Genomic DNA, 24705 nt, shown 5'->3' with positions numbered 1-24705 from the left:
GCTCAAATTTGGCAAAGATCCGGTGGTTTTCACTCAAACTATAGGCCGCCACTAAGCAAAACCTCTGCCAACATCTTCATCGGCTTTGATTGACCAAACCATCGTCCACTGAGTATGATCCTACTCAACCCATGGGTTTTTGCAATTGGCAGTGGGTTTTTTAGTAGGAAACTTGATGTCATTGAGTCGTTGCGGGTTAGGCTCAATCTTACCCTAATCGACCCATGGACACCCCTAAGTAAGAATGACATATATAGTAAAGAAAGTTTTTTCATAGAGTTAAAAATAAATAAAAAAAATTATATCTTTTAATAAAAATTTCAATTATAAAAGCACTTATCTGAAGTCAGAACGTTGAGAGAAGATAGTTGGGATAATTATTTGCTCAAGAATGTTAGTTTTTTCTCCAAATAATATGAAATTGATATTCCACATTGAAGGGAATGTTATATTGAAAGTTTAGATTGTCACCATGATTATATTACAGTAGAGTATTATTATCATTTTGTCATATTCAATGCTACCACAGACTTTCAATTGCAAGACCTCAATGGTAAGTTTGGTGAAGGACTAAACAAGTAATTGAATTTTAACACTTCGGTTACCATCTTGTAGAGAAACACCAACCTTTTGATTTTTCGAAGCAGGAGAGAATCTCAACCCCACTCCCCACAACTAAGTAGATATATAATGGGGGAGAGGAGAGGAGAGGTTTGAACCGCAAACATTAGGTATCAGAAAGGATGCTGTCATTTGAAATCTAGGAGAAAATCAATTTGAGGCTTCAGTTTAATTAAAAAAAAAAATCAAACAGTAATTGAATTTATTTTTGATAAGTAAGACAATGATCAATATTTCATATTTTCAACTATCAATTCAAAATTTAATAGTTGAGATTGTTCAAACTCCAATGTTTAGAGTACTAATTTGTTAACGGTAAAGTCCTTATCAAATTAAAAGTTTCAATATTCCTTTTTTCTTCTATCCCTTTTAATTTTTAGTTAAAGCAAAGAAGCCATCTAATTTAGGTAAGATTCTAGAAAAAACTAGAAATTATAGTATAGTTGTTACATAGTGTTTGAGTCGATTTTTAGAAGGGCTAATAAATAAAGGCCCAATCAACCCAAGTTCAAAATAAAAGGGGGTCAAGCCCACAACTCACTATAGTATCCCATCTAGGCTAGTGGTGCATAGCAAATAATATCATGCAAGAGGTTTGTTGAGGGAGAAATTGATGCCTCTGAATAAAATGTTGGGAAGTCAAGCCGAAACTCAACTATGGGCTCTTAAGATGGTACCCAAAGGCTTTCGGTGTGATGACAAGCCTATCCAAGCAAGAAACAAATGCTTCACTTGACAAAACAGCAACAAAAGCCCAATAAAAATACTTTACAATACTTAATTAATACGTTAGTGATCCTATTCTGATAGTACAAGGGAAATAAATTCTCTAGCGGTAAGGATGAAATTACACTTAAGTCCAAAAAGATAAATTCTCCAGCAGTAAGGGTGAATTTATTGTACTTTCAGCCATCATTATGTCAATGTGAGGGAAGAATTCTATTGTTACAAATACATTATATCCTTCAATAGTAAAACAAAAAGTAAAAATTAAAGGTTCCATGGGAAGAAGAAAGGGATTAATTGGCATGGTTTGAAGGGAGAGAGAGATCCTAGCTCAGTGCAGCAAGTATTAAACTAAGATTTTGGGGAGTATGAGTACATAAGGCATGAATGGGGTAATGTGGGTTGTTTTGAGTGAGTGCGATGGAATTAATGCTAAGGTTAAGGCTAGTAATGAGCTGTTTATGACTAATTGAGAGGCATTTATGGGCTGTGATTATGCAAGAGAGGAAAGGAATGTCTGAGGCTAGGTGAGTGTGGGTTAAGGGGAATGGGTTGTAAGCTTAAGGAGAGTTGAATTATAAGCAAAATGACCAACCAATTAAAAAGTTTCAAAGGGAGTAGTTGTGTGTTTGTGGGCTAAGGTGTTTATGTTTTTATAATGGAGTTTTAATGAAACATTAATTAACAAGAATCCAAAAAACATAGGACTGATCAGAGGCAAGGAATCAGGGTTAATCATCTTAGGATTTAGCCAGAAGTAGGAGATTTGCTTTTGGGGCTGCCTTGCTTCTTTAAGTAATATATGACACATGATGGGATTTTGGAGTGTTTTACATTAAATGTTAGGATTTCTGGAGCTAAGTTTAACCAATGGGATTAAGGCAAGTATAAAAAACGAATCCTAATGTTGCAACTAAAATTTGGACTCCAAGAAGTAGGATTCAACACCCCAAGCCAAGTGTCAAACTCTAAGTCCACTTCAAGGGTTTCGCTGGAGATACAGTCTTGAGGAAGATGATGGAGTTCCATCACCTTTTAGACTTCAGCTGATATCACAACCCTCGGGTACTGTTCATGTCAAGTAGAGGGTGACAAAAAGCTGATAGGACAGACCTTAGTTCATCCTCAAAGACTTGGCTCTCTTGTAAGGGCCTCCAACTGTACCTTGGTCAGTGATGAACAAGGGCTGGTTGTCCACTTTCAATCATCTACCTTTTGCTGGGGTCTTTTGGATTGGACTTGCTCACATGGGCTGGTTCCTCTGGGCTGGGTTGTGTGCATCCTACAAAATGGACATCAACAACACATGTTGCCATGAGTTTTCATTTCTCGTGGACTTTTTTATTAGTAAATATTTTTTGGGTTTTCATAGGTACTTGCAATGGGCCTTTGGGTAATTAGTTGTAATGTTTGAAATAATAGGACAAGTTTCAAAATACCTTTGTAAATAACATTTACTACGATGAATTCCATATCGTAAATAATGTTCATGGTTTCTAATAATCGCATCATAATTTAAATGATAAGCTTGTGGGATTGAATATTTACCATGAGCGTTGAAGGTATATATTATGGATGTTGTGATGCAAATGATGACCATGCGTTTCATGAGTTTATAATATGAGAACATAATCTTCAAGATAACTCCCTATGAGCTTTTATAAGAAGATTGCCATGGTTTTTGCCATAGTAATATTTAAGCAATAATTATACCATGATATTTTTTCTTTGCCAAGCATTAATAATCTTGGGCTTTTTGATAAAATAGTGCCAACGTAAATTGGGCTTTCGATATTGCCAGCGAAAACTGAACTTTTGATATTGCCAATGAAAATTGGGCTTTTGATATTGCCAGTGGGAACTGGGTTTTTGATCTTGCCAATGAAGATTGAGCTTTTGATATTGCTAGTGGGAATTGGGCTTTTTGACGAATAATTTGCCATGGGTTTGAATCATGAGCTTTGATCATGGAGTTGAATCCCATTGGAAAAATAGTATTGCCATGAATTTGAATCATGGGTTTTTTCGAATATTTGCTAAGTATAAAATTCTTGGGCTTTAGAAAGGATTAGATTTTATCTTGCTCAATAAATAATTTGGGCTTTACGAAAAAATATTAGGTCCTATAGTATTTTGCATTCGTAACCCAATTTTGTGATAGAAAGGAGAACGGTTGTGGGCTAGCATAATGATAGTCAAAAAATATTTAGGTATGCCCAATAATTTGTTTGTGACATTTGAAAAGAAATAAATATGTGTTATTTAAATAATATTAGGTGTAAAAAAATGTACCCAGCAAGGTTAAGCTCATAATAAGGACAAAGGGAATTTCTATTAAGTATTGAATAAATTATACAAATAATTCCCTCAAAATGCTACATAACAAAGTGGGGAGATTGAGGGATGTGATTAAGGAGAGAGAAATGACTCTGTGTGCCACCACACTCACAAACACTATTTATTTAAGATGTTGTATATACTCCAAATCAGAGTAGTGAATATGAGTGAGAATTAGATAGAATTAATGGAGGGAAGTTGATCCATTCTTGCCTCACTCATTAGGATTTATAATGGATTAAGAAAACTTTTATTATCCATCTCTCCATAAGAAGTTAAGAACTAAGGCTTTTGCTTGTTGGATTTTTAGAAAACATATATAGAAACCTTGAGTTTTATTCTTAGTTGGATAATAGGATCAGCTGCTTTAATGATTATTTTGGGCAAACCTTTGACCAATCCCACATTTTGAACTTTGTTGAAGGGAGACAACCCCCTTAGAAACTTGCTAAGTTTGTGAGATGTGGTCAAAACTCAAAACTCCTTAGATGCAGCCAACCTATTTGTTTTAGCTTAGGCTAACGATTTTGACTTTTATGGCAAATACATTAGCTCTAATCGGTTTTTATTTTTGTGCTTGTGGCCAACTCATGGTCCTTTAGCTTATTCAAGTGCTCAAGCTCACTATGTGAAGCCCAAGTTCATGAATAAGCCCAAATAAGTCCATTATATGCCCTCTAAACCACAATCCTTCAATTCTCCATTGAGAATATATGAGCTTGGACCATGTATTAGAATGATATGAGTAGAGATAATGGCCCATTGGGCTTTGCCTTGTGCGAGCTTGTAGGATATTCCCAAAATGGTCATCAACATATAAGGAGCATTAGCGAGCATCATTGAGCTGTACCTTTGTTCATTCTCATTTTTTAGCAAAACCAGACATCAAATTATTGCTTAAATATAGCTTGGTGGTTGACGAACAAAGCTCATGTTGTTTAAAAACCAAGCCACGTTCACCCTGTTAGGCAGAAGGATAATCGTGCTGTTTTCACCCTCCCACCATGCCCAGTTCCCTTTTTGATTGAAAATACGATTATATACTAGCAAAAGAGAGGTTACAATTATCAGCTCCAAGAGCTATAGCAAGGGCTGCACCACCCCTGTACCAGCTGCTCAAGATGATGAATTTTCTGGTAAATGCTGAAATGCTTGTGCACTTTTATGATCAGCTAGGTCCATAATAGAAGAAATATAATAGTTCTGGCATAGACAAGTAGCTGCATAAAGAAAGGGAAAAAGCAAACAAGAAGAAGAAGAGAAGGGATAGATGATCAGCCTATTCTTTCATCCTTTAATGGGTCCTAAACAAATGGAAACACATCCATGGGAAACATAACATGATAGATTCAAAGCTTCCATTATCAGCTGCATATAGATATTTGCTGAACACCGACAATATAGAGCATTGTACACCATTGATCAGTGAGCAAGTTCAACTCTACTATACAATATGCGTACATGTTAGAGGGAAAGGGTATTAGTAAAGAGAGTTATAGTTGCAGCAGGTGGCAATGATGGATGAGACACAGATCAGGAGTGCAGGAAGTAAGGTGGAATTCAATAGTTTACTCTCACCCAAATAACCAGACAGTGTTATCGTACCATCTGCAACTACACGAGCCAGTGTCCCTGCTTCCGTGGAAAGCAATCCACCATTGTACGTCCCTCGGGAAAGCCTTGATGACATACAACGAGATAGGAGCGATAAGTTCACACCTGGATTGGTCAATCAAATGAGATTCCAAATCATGTGCAAACTGCAAAAGCATCCTCTAACGAAAGATGCAATTTATGTCACAATTACCAAGCTATAGTCCAGGAAAGAATGCCCCCAGTAAATGGGATCTAACATTATTAGCAAAACAAGGAAACATCCACCCCAAAATTTGATCAATACAAATAACTGCTGCTTATGATATCATATCAAGGGCAAGGGATCAGCTTTGATTTAAATCTCATTTGGGCAGTGTGACTCAGACCTAATCCAACCCACTTAATTCTTTTCCCTCACAGAACTACAAGTGATTAATTTAGTCAATGAGTAACTTCAGCCTTCAGGCCAAAATTTTATGTCCATAAATAGATTTTCCAGATAAGCAGGGTTCTGGCTACACAATAAGGGTGATTTGTATCTTATAATGCAAAGTGTAAACAAAACATACAAGCAAATAGTCCTTGCACAACTAACTTATGTTTTCTAAATATGTAAAGAGCAATAGTTACCTTCAAGGACTTCAGCTGACACAAATGTGATTAGGGCGGAGCCGACATATTGAGGGACAGAGTAAGGGTTGAACATGTGGAAGCTTAGGAGGATTCCAATACACACCATAATTTCAGATGCCAGTAGAACTTGCCTACAATCAGGTCAACCAGAAAAGAGATAGGGGAAGGGAAAAAAGAAGAATGAAGAAATATGTATCAGCTGTTAAAAAAGATAAACTAATCTAGACCATAAATATGGAGCTGATATTATTTGGATACAATATATTTAAATCATAAGCAGAAGACTAGAATTTCTCATCATATGAAATGAGAAAACCGTAAGAATTATGCTCTAAAGAGCATTGAAGACATACTTGGGGTTGGCTGAAAATTCATAAAATCATCAAATTTTCTTACTAGTCGGTCCTGAAAAATTAGGATCGATGACAACCCTTAGTTATATTTCATATATTTCAGCACCCTAAATTACTCAATTTAGGACCATTCAATCACAAAGAAATCCTTGAAGGCAAGATGTGTACTTGGGTAGTGACAATAGGATACAGAATTTCTGTTCTTTTTTCACTTTCTTTTATTTTCCAAGAGAAGGTGAAATCAAATCCAATTCCTTAAGTAAATAAATTTATAATCTTAGAATTTCATTGCTTATTAGATTACAAACCTTGATGCTGTAAGTGTCTTACCTTTTTTCTGTAGATAAATAAGTGTCTCACTGACATTTGCCAATAAAAAATTTCTAGTAGCAAAAGGTAATGCTACGGTCTAATGTTACCTTACAATATCAAAGCAACGAGGTTTTGAAGTCCTTGCCGTGATCTTCCATTTTTTTTTTTTGGGGGGGTGGTGGGGGTTGTGTTTGTGTGTTTATTTATGATTTTAAGCAATAGGATTTTCTGTAATACAGAAATGGTTGCTTTCATTGGAATCCACTATTCATTTAAGCGGCACATGATTGTGAATTACAATCTAAGGCACAATTATTGGATGACAAATACAGTACAAAGATGTGACGTGGGGAGGTAGATAAATTGGAATGGAATCAAAAAATCAAGGCTTCCAAGTGAGGAACTACTGCAAGGCTTAAAGGTATACCTTTCTTCAAAGATGTTGGTCATATATTTTCCAACAATGACGTTTACTGGAAGCACTGTTAGACCAAGACATGCGAGAAAGATTGCCACTTTGCTGATTGGCCAAATAAAATAATATCCAGTGATGACACTTGATTCAGCAAGTACAATCTCCATGGCATATTTGAGCATGAAATACACAAACAGTTGAACCTGGCAAGGAAGAGATCATATTAAAGTTTAGTGCTAATATACCTCAGATGAGAGAAATAAACCAAAATGACATGACACAGATTTGCTACCAATAAGCATGAAAATTTGAGGAAAGGTACAGAAGAAAGATGCAAAAAAACTTTAGTGAAAAAAGATTGGAGGCTCCACTTTTCACTTATCTGTCCAAAAATCAGCAAAGCTAAAACTTAGAATGACAAAAACAAGTTTGTCCTTTAAACTTCGATAAACCTGGATGAATTAATTTCCCCACGAAGTGAAAATGACTGAAGTGTAACACTAAAGACAAACTTTACGATCTCTTATTACCAATGTTTTATACTTATTTCCATTATTTTCTAGGGATTTCCAAATCTTTTGGTGCCCCAACAAAGTTGAGGCATCGAGAAAATGCTTAATGTGATATAACTCTCCTCCCCTTGATGGAATGATCAGAACTTCAATTATGGGTAGTACTTATATTGTTTCCAAAATATTAGTGCATGAATTTTGATGCAATCATAACAAGTAGCTTTTTAAAGTAATAAAAGGTGAAAGATTATCTATTAATAGACCAGGAAAACATATCATATTATTTTCTTTATATAAGAAATTAACAATTCTTTGATTTTACCTCTCACATGTAAAAATTAAATAGGTATGACTTCTACCACAACATAGAAATTGAGTTCTCACTGCTCATAAATCTTTTTGGATGGCATATACTTTGCACAGATATGGAATTCTACAGGGTGAAAATATATATAGAAATCAGGGTTTGAAAGATGTAAAGGAAATTTCGCATCAGGGTTTAGATGCATAAAATCAACTTTCTTAATTGCTGTTGGCAGAAATGGCATCAACTAAAAACATATATTATTTAATATGTAAATGAAATTTGGTATGAACTCTAAACCTTGACTGATGGTGTAAGTAATCTACATGCCACCACAATTGAAGTGACAGGTTTGTGAATTTCCTGAGAATCTTCTTCAGCATCATCGCGTTCCTGGTCTTCATCTTCATCTTGTTGCTTAGCTTCTATTTTCATTAGCAATGGTTGTGTATAACCATTCTCTACAGTAACATTTGCTAATTGTCCTAGACAAGACAAAAAAATTCATAGAAAAAAATCATGCCTGTAAACATATAATTTTTTTTACTTATTACTAACAAAATTTAAGTACTTAGTGATATGAAGCAAATCGACTCTTATAGATGTTATTTTCAAGCAGCTGGGCCCAACCCTACTATTATGGGATAGCTTTCCCCCCACCTCCCCTGATGCAGGGAGAGCATTAAAACCAAATTCATTTAAGATTTTGTTACACAGTTGATGTTAAGTTGTTAACTGAGCCAGATGATATGATGCTTTGCCTTGAAAAGGTTCATTGTAGGACTATAGAGATCGAAAGTAAACAAAGTGGATCAGAACACAATAGGCAGTTAGTTGATCCCTTCCAGAATCAACTTGTACTAAACATGAGGGACTGCCATCTAAAGGACATGAGTGCACTTGATGAATAGAACTCATGCACCAAGCCTTTTTTTTTTGGATTGATAAGAATAATTTTATTGAAAAGAGACTCCTTGGTGGAAAAAAAAAGTAGCCTAAATAATTACAATTCAGAAAATATCTACATGTGAATTGACTTTATGAAGGATTGAATAGAGTTACTATCTGTGAGACCCAATACAAAGGACCACTCATAGAAAGTGCTAATGAATGATGCTTGCAATTGAGTTGACATGCATTCCACATCCTCAAAAGTATGTTGATTTCTTTCCCTCCATATAGTCCATATCAAGCATGAAGGAATGAGATTCCAGATATTAGGTCCCCTACTCCGCCACCCTTATAATAAATCAAAAACTTAATCTAGTAAAACCTACTAAATCCCAAACAACTTGAATATGAAACTCCACAACCCAAAAACTACACTACAATGTAACAAAAGGTGCTCCACAGTCTCTCCACTACAACAATGCATTAAACACAGACTCACTAATGAGTAATCCTTTTTGACTAGGTTCTCACAAGTGAGAATATTCCCCCAAGCCGCTGTCCATACAAAAAAAGAAACTCTTCAAGGAGCCTTGACCCTCCACATGGCTTTCCAAGGTAAATACATAGAAGATGAATCCTGTAATGTCTCATAAAAAGATCGCATAGTGAAATCCCCATAACTCTTTAACTTCCATCTCATTCTCCCCCTTAATGGGAATATGGGATTCTAATAGAAGGAAAAATGAAGCCACCCGATCAATCTCCCAATCATTAAAGTTTCTCATGAATTCCACACGCCAACTCCTCCTCCCATCCCTCCAATAATGATGCCACTCAAGCGTTCTTATGCACGGAAGTTTCAAACAATGTAGGAAACATCAACTTCAAAAGTTGATCCCCATGCCAACAATCATGCCAGAATCGAATTCGACTACCCAAGCCCATGTCAAACTTTGTGTACTGTTAGGTAGATGGAACAAAAAAGCGTAGAAATTTTACACTCCTTTCTTTCCAATCAAAATGTCTTACTTTATTTTCAAGGAATTCCTAAAATATGTGTCTACTTTCTAGTGAAAATTCATAATTCTTCAATTTCCTATATTCCCCTTACCTTTTGATAAAAAGCAAACAAGATTTCTTATTAAAAATCATGCCACCTCTAAGATAAAGTAATGCACATTTTAGAAAAACTCTATATCTAACCTTTTATTTATTAATAATCATGTTAATTTCATACCAAATAATATCAAGTGGGATGGAGGGAATGTATAATTATAATTGGCTGTTGTTCAAATGATACTAAAGTGACAGAGTGTATGATAAAGGCAGAAAGGTTCATCACTAGTAATTCAAGAGATAAGGGAGACTGTAGGTTAAGAAAAGTACTAGGTATATACTGAGTTGTTATGATCAAGAAAGAAATAGAAAACCATTATAATTAGCCAAAATGAACAATCTTGTTGACGTACCCGCATTAGCTTCATTCGGCACAAGATTTTCTTTAGTTTCAAAATGGGGCTCTCTAAATGAAATCCATAACCACAATAAGTAGACAAGCCATGCAAGAGCCATAAGCCAACCAGGTAAAGTTTCTTCATTGAAGGTGAGTTTGTAAATCTTAAATTTTGTCTGAAGTAAACAAGCAAGAGCAGGACCACACGCCATTCCAAGCGCACTTGCGCTAACAAAAGCTGCAGAAGCCTGCATTCGCAATTTCAATGGTACACAATCGCTGATATAGCGCCGGTTAATAGCTCTTGCAGAACCTAACCTGAAATGTATAGCATGACCCCATTGGTTAATAAAATGAAACCAAAGTGCATGCTTTTGAAAAGGACAAGAAAGAAGTAGTATCCATGATAATAAGCACCAAGATGCATGTATAAACTATTCAAACTACTTTAATTAAAACTTCGGAGTGACACAAAAATTTGGGACAGCGATTTTGTGTTATAACCCCAGAAGCAGCAGTAATAAATAGCAAGAAAGCAGCATTGTTATACGAAGTTCCAATATCAACAATATGGTATTTCTAGGCAACTTGTCATCCCACTATCACTTGAAAGTCTGCTCAAGATCTAAATACCTTCAAAGTGTACCACATTAATTTGCTAAGGAGTATGATATCTGTTACTTTCTTTTCATATGATAAAAATGTGAAAATAAGGAACAAGAGGTAGAACAAGAACCACAACCTGATTTTAACTAGTTGTATTTGCAATTAAGGAATCATATTCTCTACAGTTTGTGATACTAAAGGATGAAATAAATTTAAGGGTTTGAATTTTGTAATGTATAGAGGCTCCAATATTTAGAACTTAACAACATATGTTCATCTCCTGTGGAGCCCAAAAGCGCCCTTCAGGGGCGGAGCTAGAAATTTTGGGTTGGGGGGGCCAAGTTGTGATGTTAATATATTAGTTAAGACAAACTTCTACACATGCACACTCGCATATAAATTAATTTACTAAGAGAATTTATCATCTTTTAAATTTTAATGAGTATATACAAAGGTCATGTATTTCTTCTATTAGACATGTACAAAAATTTATCATTTTTTACATAGTTTAATTTGTTAAACCTCTTAAATTATATGATTTTAGTATAATTTCTCTTTCTTTTAAGAGCACCGTTGAAATGACTCAAAATTTGTGGGGGTCAATTTCAATTTTTACATGTTACATCTTTTAAAATGTAAATAATATAAATGCTATAAAATCATTTTTTAAAATTTTGGGGGGGCCTTGGCCCCCCCCCACCCTTATGTGTGGCTCCGCCACTGGCACCCTTATTCATCTTCATTGTTACCCCTAGAAAAATCTACCTTATTTTGATCCAATAAAATGTATTCTTTTCAAACTTGATTACTTATATATATTAGTTTGAATGAGGTTTTGGTCATGTACGCACTCAAGTCCAGAAAATATAAATCCTGTTGAAATTCAAGTTTTCTTTTTCAATTATACACATGAAAGAATAAAGAATACGCGTAAACCACTTGTAAAAGCAAACTTTTTACTAACATTGAGTATGACATGCAACAACAATTAACTTACTTATTAATCAAATGTAAGTTTCACTACTCAAGTAATGAGAGTAATAAAAAAATTGCTTACCCACAGAATAGGCGACCGATCAGAAGAACGGATATTGAATTAAGATCATAAGCCAGTGCATATAATGTATTTCCCACTAAAAGGACGATGCTACTAAACACAAGTGGTCTCAAGTATGATCTATTAGACCATGCACTAAAGTAAACGGAAGAAAACAACTGAGCAACAGCCATAGACCCAATCACAACACCACAGACAGTTGCTGCAGCTCCAAGGCTCAAGGAGTAGTCATCTGCTGTTGGGACTATAATGTATGTGTTGACCATGTACAGAAATGTGTTTGCCAAGTTCAAGAGAAGTGACATAAAATGATATCTTTGTTCAAAACACTCATCTTCAGATGGAGTTGGTAATTCCTCCTCCATAATAAATGCGTGTCTTCCCAAGAAGTGAAGGAAATTTGTTGAGTTTGATAACCTGTCTACAGCTGATTTAATAGAATCAATGACAGGATCCTGCAAAACCAGTAAAAAGGCAACAAGCATCATATGTTGTAGTCATTTTTCAGAATATGTTAAAATAATATGACTGCATCCACAAACAATGTTTTGTGGTGAAAAATCAAGTTGAATACCTAACAAAGTTTGAAACATACAACAATACCTCTAAAGTTTCAATACTAAATACTTCATATTTTTACTTCACCTTTTTATATAGAAAAACTTCTAATGTTGGCTGTTTCAATTTTAAATGCGTTGCATAATCTAAATTTTTATTGAGTTATGTAGACATGCGATCACATCATCAACTTGAGTCGGGTTTTTTTTCTTTCCATATTAACTTCTCCTTCTAGATTTATTAAGATATTTGGGTATATAAGGATTTGGGAGAAAATGATTGGACTTTAGCTCCTATCACAAAAATATCAAATGAAGTCTAACCTCCCAAGAAGGTTTCAAGTTATGGAAAGTGGATTTGGAATCACTCCTTTTCACCTACCCACTTCTTTGCAAGACTAAAACATGCATAGAAAACACGAAAAATGATTATGCTTTTTAAACCCCAATTAGAGTAATGGTTAAGTGATTAAATTCACTATACCCTGTTAGTTTAAACTTTTGGAATAAATGGACCTAGAGCAGGCAGTCCTGAGTAACTCTATATGTTGATTAGTGTCTTGCTTAAATAATTAACTCTTAGAAAAGATTTCTCTTCTATAAATTCAGTCAAACGCTTAGATTTGCAGTTGCAGCCATCTTGAAATTATTTTAAAATTAGTACTTTTTAAAGATGTAAGACATCCCAGCAATGAAAAGGAATTATATCCAGCAAGCACATGCCTTCTGAATTTCAACAGAAACTTCATAAACACTTCAGAAAATAAACCATGACATTGCAAAAGACAAACATAGTAACACTGCATATAATCTTGAATGGAGATGAGAGAAAACCGGGTGGGAAAAAGCAGGTTGATCGTATATTGAAATATAGTTCCCCTGATTGTTTTGAAGGTCTTGAAGGTCTGCGAGATTGTGAGATATGGCTCCAACAACAGCGCCGAAACCCTGCAATTCATTTACTAGCTGATAATGCTTCCATTCACACATAGAGACAGTAGAAATTAATCTATGCCTTAAAAGAGCTATTAACAAACATGAAAAGAACTCAAAGCCAAAACTATGAAGGAGACCAAGAAAAAATTTCCAGGGCATTATTCAAAATTAAGATATTGTACTAAAAATAACAACATTTATTTTAAATTGGTCAACTTACCACATGCTTAAAAACTTGTCGCAACTGGGAGTAAGGATGATTTGCACGAGTTTTGACATAGTAGTCAGTGAACTTACAGCCAAACCTCTTATCAAACTTTTTCAATATCTTACGTATACCAATAGCATTCATCTCAACAAAAAAGAGAAGCCTCAAAAGTTCTTGTCCAACTGCTCTATATGCTTCTTGCAATTCAGATATTCTTGATCCATCTGACTGTTGTATAAGAGCATGGTGCTGCTCTCCAAGATTGGATAACCTGGTAGCAAGCAGTCCTTGTTTTTCCAGCAGGAACAGGACAATTTTTTCGATCTGAAATCCAAAAACAATCAAAGATGACATAAATTTGGTAATCAGTTTTAACAAATGAGTATAGGACCCGCATTATCCATGAATCTTTATGGATTGTCTTTGTTAAAAAGAGAAGTTCCCTCTCTCTCTCTCTCTCTCACGGGAGCGCACGCACACACAAATTATGCAAAGCATCTACAAGCCCATTCATCATCATAATTCACAACTACACAATATATTAGCATGAACTTTCTTAGGAAAACTATGCAAATATTCTTTATATTCAAAATCATAGAATCGAGATAAAATTTTTAGTCAAGTATGCTAACCCAAAGAACATGTTGCTGATGGGATACACTGAAATCTCAGCCTCTAATAGTAGTAAAATTAAGTCAGTTTAAAACAAATGCATGAATTGTACTTTAGAAGACCACAAATTGAGATCAACTGTATGGCACAAAGTGAAAAACATAACTTAAATTATTCCCTATTTAAGTGTGACCCTGCATCTGCTCATGGATTTTTGAACCTCACTTTGCAGCATTCATGTAAATGGGGTGCTATTCATAATTCATGCAAGGTAAAATTTACCTGATAATCTAGCAGTCTTGAGAAGTCCTTCAGAACAAAATGGTGATTTTGTGTTCCAACCTCAATTTGTTCTGTGTATCGCTTGACTTTTTTCTTCATTAATTTATAATTAATGTAGTATCTGAATAGAATTGAATCAAATTATAAGAAAACTTGATAAGATTCAAATAATATCATGGAGATAGGGGAAAAAGGATTCATTTGTGGAATAATTATTTACATGTAACAAGTGACATAACAATTTGCTAATGGTCATAGAAATTGATGCACATGAATGTCTTCATTATACTGGATTTTAAAGCAGTTCTGAAGCATTGGGTTCATTCAAATAACCATTTCATTTCCAACCTTCTTTTTGTATTATATATCAAGAATCACGTGAAGTATGACACTCAATTGAACAATTTAGAATACCAGAAACTAAGAATTACCTAGTCAAGTCAAGTCAACAAAGGGAATTGTTCCTCCACTTTTCATGGAGCAAAATAATATTTTCTTTAAAAGCAGGCAACAAACATTAATTGCTTCAAATACATGTGTTCCACATATTAACACTAAATATAAGTAGTGGAAACAACTTCCTCTTTCGAAAAAAATCTCAAGATTAACATAGAATATGACATATCTTGGAAATGTTTCCAATTAGCGGGATAGGACCGCCATTAGAGGTTCATAATCATCTTGTTTCAAGGCCCTTCTATCTTGCTCTAAAAATTAATTTTTTTTTTTTTTTTTTTTTACTCCCAGACAATCGCCCACCCACATCAAATGAATTTCTAGTCTTGCAACTTTAACAAAGCCCAATTGACAATCTATATCTTAGAAATCCAAGCTTGTCTGTATGGATTTTATCTTTACCTTTGTTTGTTGGTTTATAATATTATTTGCCAAGCTAAGCAGGCATTATCAATGGCATGCGGGAGGGGTACTGAGCACTCATGGGACTTCTGGCTTTATCAATTGCTCCCTAGTGCTGAGATTTTTATCATCCCCCCCACCCTTGATTTTTACACACCCCCTTTATCTTTTCATGCTAAACCATTTTTGTTTGTTCCTCATAATTCAAAGATGGTCCTCTTAGACACTATAACCACTTTTTACCTGATTTTTTTTTTTCTTCTCAAACTCATTCAAAAATAATAAGATCTTTTAAGATTATATACTTCATTATAACCAATATTATGCCATTAATGTGACTTATCATTCTCTAAAATTAAATCCACTATATGTACATATGTAATGCTTATCAATGTCACACTAGTGCACTACATTACATACATATGCATAACGAATCAAACTTGTGACCTGCCTCTTCTAGCCAAATGATGTTTAGACAGGTTATTAGCCATAACAATTCTCATATAAAACTTGGGCCCCTTTGGGGAAACTTTCTGGCTCCACCAACGTATTTATTATCTGATTTACATTGCATTTACTCAGTCTAGTGAAAGAAAAGCTGGTTATCACAGAATATATAATATCCTATAAAATAAGATATAGTCCAAAATTTATAAGAAATATATCAACTGCGACATAATATGACTGGGAAACGAAAAAGAATTAGGCAATAAAAAAATTTACAAAGAAACTTGAACAAATGTAAAACAAACTTGTCAATAAATCAAAATCATGAATAGAGCAAGTATGAAAACTAAGGTAGCAGTTCTGTTAAAAAGAAAACATATTCAGCAAGGCAATGGACTACAGCCAAACAAAATGTATTGCCTACTGGAATTCACTCATTTGTCCAACACAAGGCACGACCAAAACCTAATTCTTAGCAAATAGCATTTAGACCTTAAACATTGGCTGAAAGTAATTAAAACATACCCCTGCCATTCTTGAATTTGTGACTCTCTCAGCTTCTTTCCAAAGGCAACCATCTCCCAGGAAAAGGATTAATAAGCTGTAATAGAGCATAATCAACACAAAAGACACTGATGACTTAAAAATTATGCAACACAATTTTATGGACACGTTTCTCAAGGGTGAAGCCGAATATATTTATGTCAAAGTAGTAAATGGAAACCTGCAATGTGTATTTCCTTTCCACTTAAATGCTAATGATTTGCTTGCCTTACTCACTGATACACATCAATTGGGATTGCTACCAATAAGCATATTCTTTCTGCGTACTCTTTATCACTAATATTTCTAATATAATGGACTGGATTTCTGTTCAAAACCATATATAGAAAGTGAATACATACAGATTAATTGATAATTAGTGTGTACATATAGAAAGTGAATACAATAAGGGGAACCAAAAAAAAAAAAAAACCACAACAACAACAACAAAGGAAAAACTTTAAAATATAAATAATCCAAATGAAGCTACTAATCAAATCAAATCTTTTGAATCTATATCTTTTTCCTATATATAAAAATAAAAAATAAAAAATAAAAAAAACTTTTTCTTTCTTGTATTTTATTGTATCTTCTTTTCTCTTCACTATAATTCTCAAAATTCCTTTGACTTTCTCTCACATTTCTTTATTTTTGGTATTCACTAAGTTAAGAATGCACATGATATAAAAATGCTCCTTCGACTGCTCATTTTATGAGTGTGTGAGATTCAGAGACATAAAAATAAAATAAAAAACTCTGTATTAGTTATTAACTTTATTTTATCTTCTCATAAAAAATAAAAAATAAAACTTTATTTTATCTTATTTTCTAATTTTTATTTAAGGAAATGAAAAAAAATGATAAGTGAAATATGAAGCTTACATAAAGCACACACCCAGATATCAACAACACAACCAAATTGAAAACGAAACCTTAACCTTAACAATGCTGAAAAAAGAACCACAATAAGCTCTAAGAATGCTTAAAAGACAAAAACCCAGAAATAATTTGCTTATAAGAGAGAGTAGAATCACTAACAAAATCCAGAGGTGGAAAACCCACTTCTCCTTCTACATGTTGATCATTTTTTAAGTAGTGACTAAGACCAATATGTGTCTCAAAGACTGAACTTTTGGATTTGGTACGCTAACTTTGCTAAGCACTCAGAGAGACAGAGAGAGATAGTGTGTGTGTGTGTGTGTGTGTGTGTGTGTGTGAGTGAGAGAAAGAAAACAGTAACTCGCGCGAAACTAGTTGAAATGGTTGGAAAAAACAAATCACGAGAACGGGTATATAGGTATGGAATCATTGACACGTCCAGCGTTTGCATTGTATAATATGTTACACGCATGACGCAACAAATCCTACCGTCAAGAGAATCTTTGTTTTTTCATCAAGTCTGTTTCCCATGCGAAATGGAATTGAATAATAGTAAATCTAAACACATGACCAATGTCATGTCCAATTTCACAGCTTAAATTGTGAAATTGAGTGTAAGAATAGTTGCGTCAGTTTTGGCTATTTCTAGAGTTCGGTGTTCGTGTTTGCACACTTTATATTAAAGAAACATGTTAGCAATTAGAATGTACAATACACTATATATATGTATAGGAAGATATATAAGAATTTGGAAAATTATTGAATTGAGTCCTCTTATAATACTATAAATGAGTGCTCTTATAGTAATATAAATGTGTACTTCCTCTCATATGAATGGTGAGTCCCATTAATTAAATTCATAGTGAGACACATCATTAATGTGAGAGTGAAAAGTACGCATTTATGATACTCCGGATATACCTAATAATTTTCTTATTGGGAAGTATGGCATCTATAAAATATAAATATGCAAAAGGTAAATTACACCAATTTCCTTTAGATTTTACACATGTCATTCTTCTAATTTATACCTCCGAAAAACATGTATAGGAAATGCCATTCCCCTTGAATTTTGTATAAATAGTAAATACAACAAATAAGCTCATACTATTGACTTTTTTAATGGACTATTCTATTTTCTAAAAGATATACCTAAACAATAAATGAAAAGACACCTTTACCTTTTGTATAAATGAAAAAAAAAAAAAAATCAAACAAAGAGTAGTAGGAATCTTTTTTAAAAACAGAATATTTTATGAGCAGTAATTATGATGTGAGATAGCATGAATTTAGAGTGTCATTTTGTGAAACCTAAGGAGCAAAGTTGTCAAAATTGGGATCCTATGTAGGATCGCAAGAGGTAGGTAAGCTCGTAGATCATAGGATCTGATCGTAGATCGTAAGATCCTACCTATTTTCAAATTTGAATAAAAAAACACATTGATAGTGACTTTGTATATTAAATAATCACGTAAATTATGAATCTTCCATAAAAAAAATAAAGATTTTGATCATATGATGTAGTTTGCATGTCCTACATCGCTACATTTATACTAATGAAACAAATATATTTAAGTTTTAACGCAGTGTATTTAAAAAGTTCAGTGAATGTTTAATTAGAAACCAACCAAGTACCAAAATACTAGCACACTTTTTCCTTCAGCAGCAGCTCTTGAACCCTCATATCGTCACCTAACATTGACAACCAAATGATACAATAGTGATCACACATTCACACTATACACATGTAACTTTTATTTATTTATTTTTAAATCTATAAAGGAAGGCGCATTAGAATTGTTACTTCATTATCTTTATCAAAATCTGTACCATCATCTTCTGGTCGACACCCTTTGGTAACCACTCATCATCCGAAGACAAGTTCTTCAAACCAATTTATTCTTTTGCACTTGATGGTTTATGTATTTTCTCTTTTATCTTCAAGTTTTACATAACAAATACCAACTCATTCTTTTTTTTTCCTTTTTTTTTTTTGGTTTAAACAATTTTCTCCTTTTGAGTGTATTTAAAGTTGTACCAATTTTAATAAAGAATTCTCAAATGAGGGATAATATACCAAAGTCATTTAGTCTTACTATTCCAAATGTACTCCAATTACTTTCACAACCCGAAGAGCTATATGTTAAGCTTAATATTCTTATAGCAAAAATTTTCAATTCAACAAAGTCATCTCCATATGAGTCCCACCACTTAGTTGATACATTTATGAAGTACAATGTCTTAGTCTTGAGATTACAAATTACAACTTATAAAGATGAAAAAAAAAAAAATTACGTTTTGGTAGGATCGGTAGGATCCCATATGATCCTATACAATCCTACACAATCCTACATGCGATTTTACAATTTTTACGATCTTTGTGCGATTCTAAATATTTTGGTGAGTTGGGATCGTAAAATCGTACGATCTTACGATTTAGATCGCAATTTTGACAATAATGCAAAGGAGTATTGGTGTAATTTATCCTATATGCAAAGAATACTCAATTTGAAAGAGCAATGCTAGAGACAACTTTTTAAAAAAACTTTCTAAGATAAAAGGTTGTGATTAGAGTACCATTACTTTTATTATGCACCATTTACAATATGTCATGCTAATAGTAGTAAAATATCTAGTGTCCATGAAGTCTACACTTATTGAATGTGAAAGAAATTTTTTATTTTTGAGAAGCCAATGAGAAAGAAAGTTTAAAGACAGAGAGCATTAGTTTTTTAAAACAATAAGTTTAGAGACATAAATTTTACTACAATTCTTTTCACAACTTGATGAAGTGATTAATTGTGAATAGTAGACAATCACTTTTACATGGACCAACTACTTTTTTTTTTTTTTTTTTTTTATTATGGGACCAACCACTTTTTTTTTCACCATACATGAGACTTCCGGGCACGACAAATTTGCACTGGCCACTGCCTTTCTTTTAGAGAAGTTTCACTTTCATCCCACATAATCATGATAAGTGAAAGACAGACGTACTCATTATTATGTTTATCTAGCTACTTAATCACAATTTCAAACTCTAATTTAAGGAATCAAATTATGTGGATTGTAATTAACTTAACTGGTAAAATATTTGGAGTTCAATCTCCTTCTACACCAAAAATTAATTAGTATCTCAGTTTGATGATAAAGAGCTATTATCAAGAACAGATGTCATAGATTAGGAAGAATTAAAAATAATAAAAATAAAATAAAATAAAATAACACTCTGGTCCATAGATTCCTAACGCTATTTTGCCTCTTTGCAAACAAAATAAATGAGTATGACCCACTAAAAAATTAAACTCAAAACACTTTTTGTTTTTTTACTTGCCACATGTTCTCAATCTAAAACTTTAATTGGTGGTTTCGCTCCAGGCACGAACAAACTTGCACTGGCCGACTGCCTTTCTTTTAGAGAAGTTTCACTTTCGTCCACATAATCATGGATTCATGATAAATGAAAGACAAAAACGCACTCATTATTATGTTATCTACTTAATCACAATTTCAAATCTAATTTAAGGAATCAAATTATGTGGGTTGTAATTAACTCAACTGGTAAAATATTTGGAGTTCAACCTCCTTCTATACCAAAATTAATTAGTATCTTGAATCTGATAAATAAAGAGTTATTATCAGAAATAGACGTCATAAATTGAAACTCTTTCTAAAAAAAATCAAATAACATGTTTATTCTATGTATTCAAATTTTTTTTTTTTTTTTTTTTTTTTGAGAAGGATGTTTCAAATTAATTTCTTGATTGGATTGTTATGGAGAGAAACCTAGTTATAGTAATGATTTGAATTCAAATTCTAACCAACTTCTATTGAGGTATATTTTACAAATCTTCTGAATGAAATAAACTAAACTCGGATATGAAAAATAAATTAAATTTACATTTATATATATTAGATTTTTGTATGAATACATTCTATATAAATTTTTATATATTTTGTTATTAATAATCTCAATTAATATTATTTAGATTATTCACTCAAATATATATATATATATATATATATATATATATATATTTTGATTAATTTTATTTTCAATCTTGTCTTTCATCTATGAGAAATGCTATGTCCACAATATTTTCACAACACTTTTATTAACCAATATTAAGTGGTAGGTTTTTATTGGTGGTTATAGGTGGGCCAAAAAAAAAGTATTTAAGTTATAAATTTAAATTATAACCAATAATCACTTATTTTTTATGATTTGTTGTGAAATATTATAAAAATATTGTGAACATAATAATTCTCTTTATGATCCCCCACCCATCCAAGAATCTATAAATATATACCTAATTAACACATAAGCTATCTCACTCACGCTAGTCCTTGAAGAACAAGCAGCATACAAAAAGTCTTAAACCAGTTGCACCATTTCTACACTAAGTTCTCGCACCTTCGAAAATGTCTCTTCAAGTTTCCGCAGTCCCTGCCCAAACCAGAATCCAAATTCTAATAAAAACGTCCCTTGGTGAATTATAGTCCTAGCTTATGGGGAGACAACTTCCTCTCTTATGCTAATGACTCCGATGGTACGTAGATAAAATACTTCTTTTACCGACGTGTCAGACTATGTAACTTTATTATTCTAATGTAAAATATTGATTCTTTCCAATTTGTATTCAAATGTCATGGTCTTGAACTGCATCATCTTTAAATCACATAAATTTGTGCCACAATGTGTTAATTGTTTACTTCAATTTGCTTTTGTAGGAAACCAATGACAACTTGGAGCAAGTTCAGAGGTTGAAGGAAGAAGTGGGGAAGCTTGCTAATGGGATCCAAAGAATAAACCTTCACAAAAGTTGGAGTTATTGATGCAATCCAACGCTTGGGCATGTCGTACCATTTTGAAAGTGAAATTGACGAAATATTACAACAAATTTACAAAGATCATCATAATGAGGTTGGTCAGGAAGACAATGGTAGTCTTTACACTATTGCTCTTCGTTTTCGATTACTAAGACAACAAGGTTATAACATTCCAAGTGGTAAGTCCTCTTTTTTTGATCTATTATTTATTATTAGATTGCACTATTTATTTGTGTATATTATTTTAGGAAACTTAAAGCTAGCACTTATCCCAAAAACAAAAAAAAAAATGAAATATAAGCTAGTTGCATTCTCATATTTGGCTCATGTAATGTATTGGTTGGTGAAGCAGATAGCTTCACACAAATTCAAAGACAACAAGGGGAACTTCAAGGAATCGCTTATTCATGATGTGCAGGGAATGTTACACTTGTATGAAGCTACGCATATGAGGGTGTGTGGAGAAGATATACTTGATGAAGCACTTAAGTTTACTACTACTTACCTTAAATCAGTGGTGACTAATTTAAACCCTACTCTTGTAACACAAGTAAATCGTGCCTTAAAGCAACCTATTCGAAAGTGCTTGCAAAGGGTAGAGGCAAGGCATTACTTCTCTACCTACCACGAAAATGCTTCACATAATGAAGTTCTACTAAAATTTGCAAAGCTAGATTTTAACATATTATAAAAACAACACCAAAAGGAACTTAGTCATATCTCAAGGTATGTTTTTAATTATATCGCTCTATCTTGGTGTAAAACTTGTACAAGACATGATTTTAAATGACAGTTTGTGTTGAATTTGTACCTTAGGTGGTGGAAAGATTTGGATTTTGCAAATAAACTATCTTTTGCACGAGATAGAGTGGTGAAGTGCTACTTCTGGATTTTGGGGGTGTACTTTGAACCTCAATACTCAATTGCTAGGAAGATACTAACCAAAATAATTTGTATGGCATCAACCATAGATGACATATATGATGCATATGGTACTTATGAAGAACTTGAACTCTTCACAGACGCGATTAAAAGGTTTATAGTGTAGGCATATGACCTAGCATGTTTTCAAATTTATGGGCTTTAAATCAATATTGTACTCTTAATTGAAATATTTAATTTTTAGGTGGGATATCAACTGTGTAGACCAGATCCCTGAGTACATGAAGTTGTGTTATAAAGCACTCCTGGATGTTTATGAAGAAATTGAGGATGAGATGTCAAGGAAGGAAGATCATACCTTGTTTACTTTGCAACAAATGCGGTATAATACTAATAGCTAATTCACTTAAACTTTCACAAAAAATAACAATAATAATTAATTCACTTAAACACGTCCCCTTTTATTTCATAATATTTGAATTTTCTAGTCACAATATTTTGTAATACTATTAATTAATACATTTGAACTTTCACTAATAATAATAATAATAATAATAATAATTCGCTTAAGCCTATCCCACTTTTTTCATTAAAGTTGAATTTTATAGTCACAATATTTTATGCTTTGATGGAAACAGATGAAAAAACTTGTTCAAGCCTATTTTGTTGAAGCCAAGTGATTTAACGAAGGATATATACCCACAATGGATGAGTATATGAGTAATGCTTTAAAATCTAGTGGCTACCCTACAGTTATAACCATATCTTTTGCCGGCGTGGGAGATATAGTAACACAAGAGGCCTTCGAATGGGTCTCCCAGGAGCCTAAGATTGTTAAAGCAGCATCAACCATAAGCAGGCTAGCTAATGGATGACATTGTCTCCCAAGAGGTACATAAGAGATTAGTCCATCACCGCAACTCAATTGTAGGCCTATAGTGAATGATATTTATGTATTTCTGAATTTATTTGTTGCAGTTTGAGCAAAAGAGAGAGCATTTTGTCTCAAGCATTGATTGCTACATGAAGCAACATGGTGTCTCAAAAGAAGAGGTACATAACGAATTTCAAAAGCAAATCGAGAATGCATGGAAGGATATAAACCAAGGGTGCCTTAGACCTATCCAAGTGCCAATGCCTCTCTCACACGAATTCTCAATTTCTCACAAGTAATGGATCTGCTTTACAAGGATGAAGATGCATACACACATAATGGAGAAGTGCTGATACTGGGTGTTACTTCATTGCTTGTTGGCTCAGTACCAATTTGAATATGTTGATCCCAATATATGGGCAGAATCATGAGTTGGTTTGTTATTAAATAAAGTGGTGATAAACTATCATACTTAATTATTATAAAAATAATTATAAGTATCTTTCTTTTATATATATATTAGACTCATCATACGTGTTTTGCATGTGCAATAATTAATACTCTTTTTATTTATTTGTTTTTCTGGTTTAGTATTATACTAATGTTTAAAAGTGACATATAGATAACCAAGTATATATATATATATATATAAGAAAGAGTTAAGATAATGTGGAATACTGTTTAAAAATGAGATAGAGAACTGTAAGAAGTTAAAACTCAATGAAACATTTGAATTTATGAATTAGGATAAGAATTGTGATAAGTAAAAAAAATTGAGATTTAAACAAAAGAAATATGGTATATGTTAGTGTGGATGGAGGGGGGATTTGTGATAACGGTATAAAATTTGGATAACAAAATTTTGGAATGCTTTAAAGAATTTAAAAATAATAATAATTAAAAAAAAAAACCATAGAAATTTTGGGATAAGAATGAGTAATTTTTACGTGAAGTAATGTTTTTTTTTTTTTTTTTTTTTTT

The 24705-nt window shown here is 33.1% G+C and overlaps 1 protein-coding gene and 1 pseudogene across 2 annotated transcripts; one reads left to right on the top strand and one right to left on the bottom strand.

The window, feature by feature from the left end:
- Nucleotides 1-4938: 4938 nt before the first annotated feature.
- Nucleotides 4939-17522, bottom strand: LOC112020650 (SPX domain-containing membrane protein At4g22990). 2 transcript variants are annotated; one of them, XM_065765448.1, is made up of 12 exons: nt 17298-17522; nt 16441-16586; nt 16242-16317; nt 14412-14532; nt 13530-13841; nt 13208-13321; nt 11817-12271; nt 10170-10471; nt 8110-8294; nt 7006-7196; nt 5911-6044; nt 4939-5403 (listed from the first exon to the last, which is right to left on the bottom strand). In XM_065765448.1, exons 3-12 carry the CDS (start codon nt 16292-16294, stop codon nt 5165-5167), a joined length of 2106 nt encoding a protein of 701 aa, XP_065621520.1. In that variant the 5' UTR covers nt 16295-16317; nt 16441-16586; nt 17298-17522; the 3' UTR covers nt 4939-5164. The 2 variants fall into 2 exon arrangements, with proteins under 2 accessions (XP_065621520.1, XP_023908970.2); XM_024053202.2 differs by lacking the exon at nt 16441-16586.
- A 4038-nt stretch (nt 17523-21560) lies between these two features.
- On the top strand, nt 21561-24121 carry LOC136064120 ((-)-germacrene D synthase-like; annotated as a pseudogene).
- The last annotated feature ends 584 nt before the right edge of the window (nt 24122-24705 follow it).

This window comes from Quercus suber, unplaced genomic scaffold (genome assembly GCF_002906115.3).
Source record: "Quercus suber isolate HL8 unplaced genomic scaffold, Cork oak 2.0 scaffold_628, whole genome shotgun sequence".
NCBI lineage: Eukaryota > Viridiplantae > Streptophyta > Magnoliopsida > Fagales > Fagaceae > Quercus > Quercus suber.
This window is presented reverse-complemented; position numbering and strand designations above follow the sequence as displayed.

Excerpts from the sequence above, each read along its gene's own strand:
- LOC112020650 (XM_065765448.1), bottom strand. The coding sequence starts at position 16,294 with ATGGTTGCCTTTGGAAAGAAGCTGAGAGAGTCACAAATTCAAGAATGG. Across the intron at positions 14,533-16,241 it reads CAAATTCAAGAATGGCAGGG|ATACTACATTAATTATAAAT; the intron begins GTATGTTTTAAT and ends AATTCTATTCAG. Across the intron at positions 10,472-11,816 it reads ATCGGTCGCCTATTCTGTGG|GTTAGGTTCTGCAAGAGCTA; the intron begins GTAAGCAATTTT and ends TATACATTTCAG.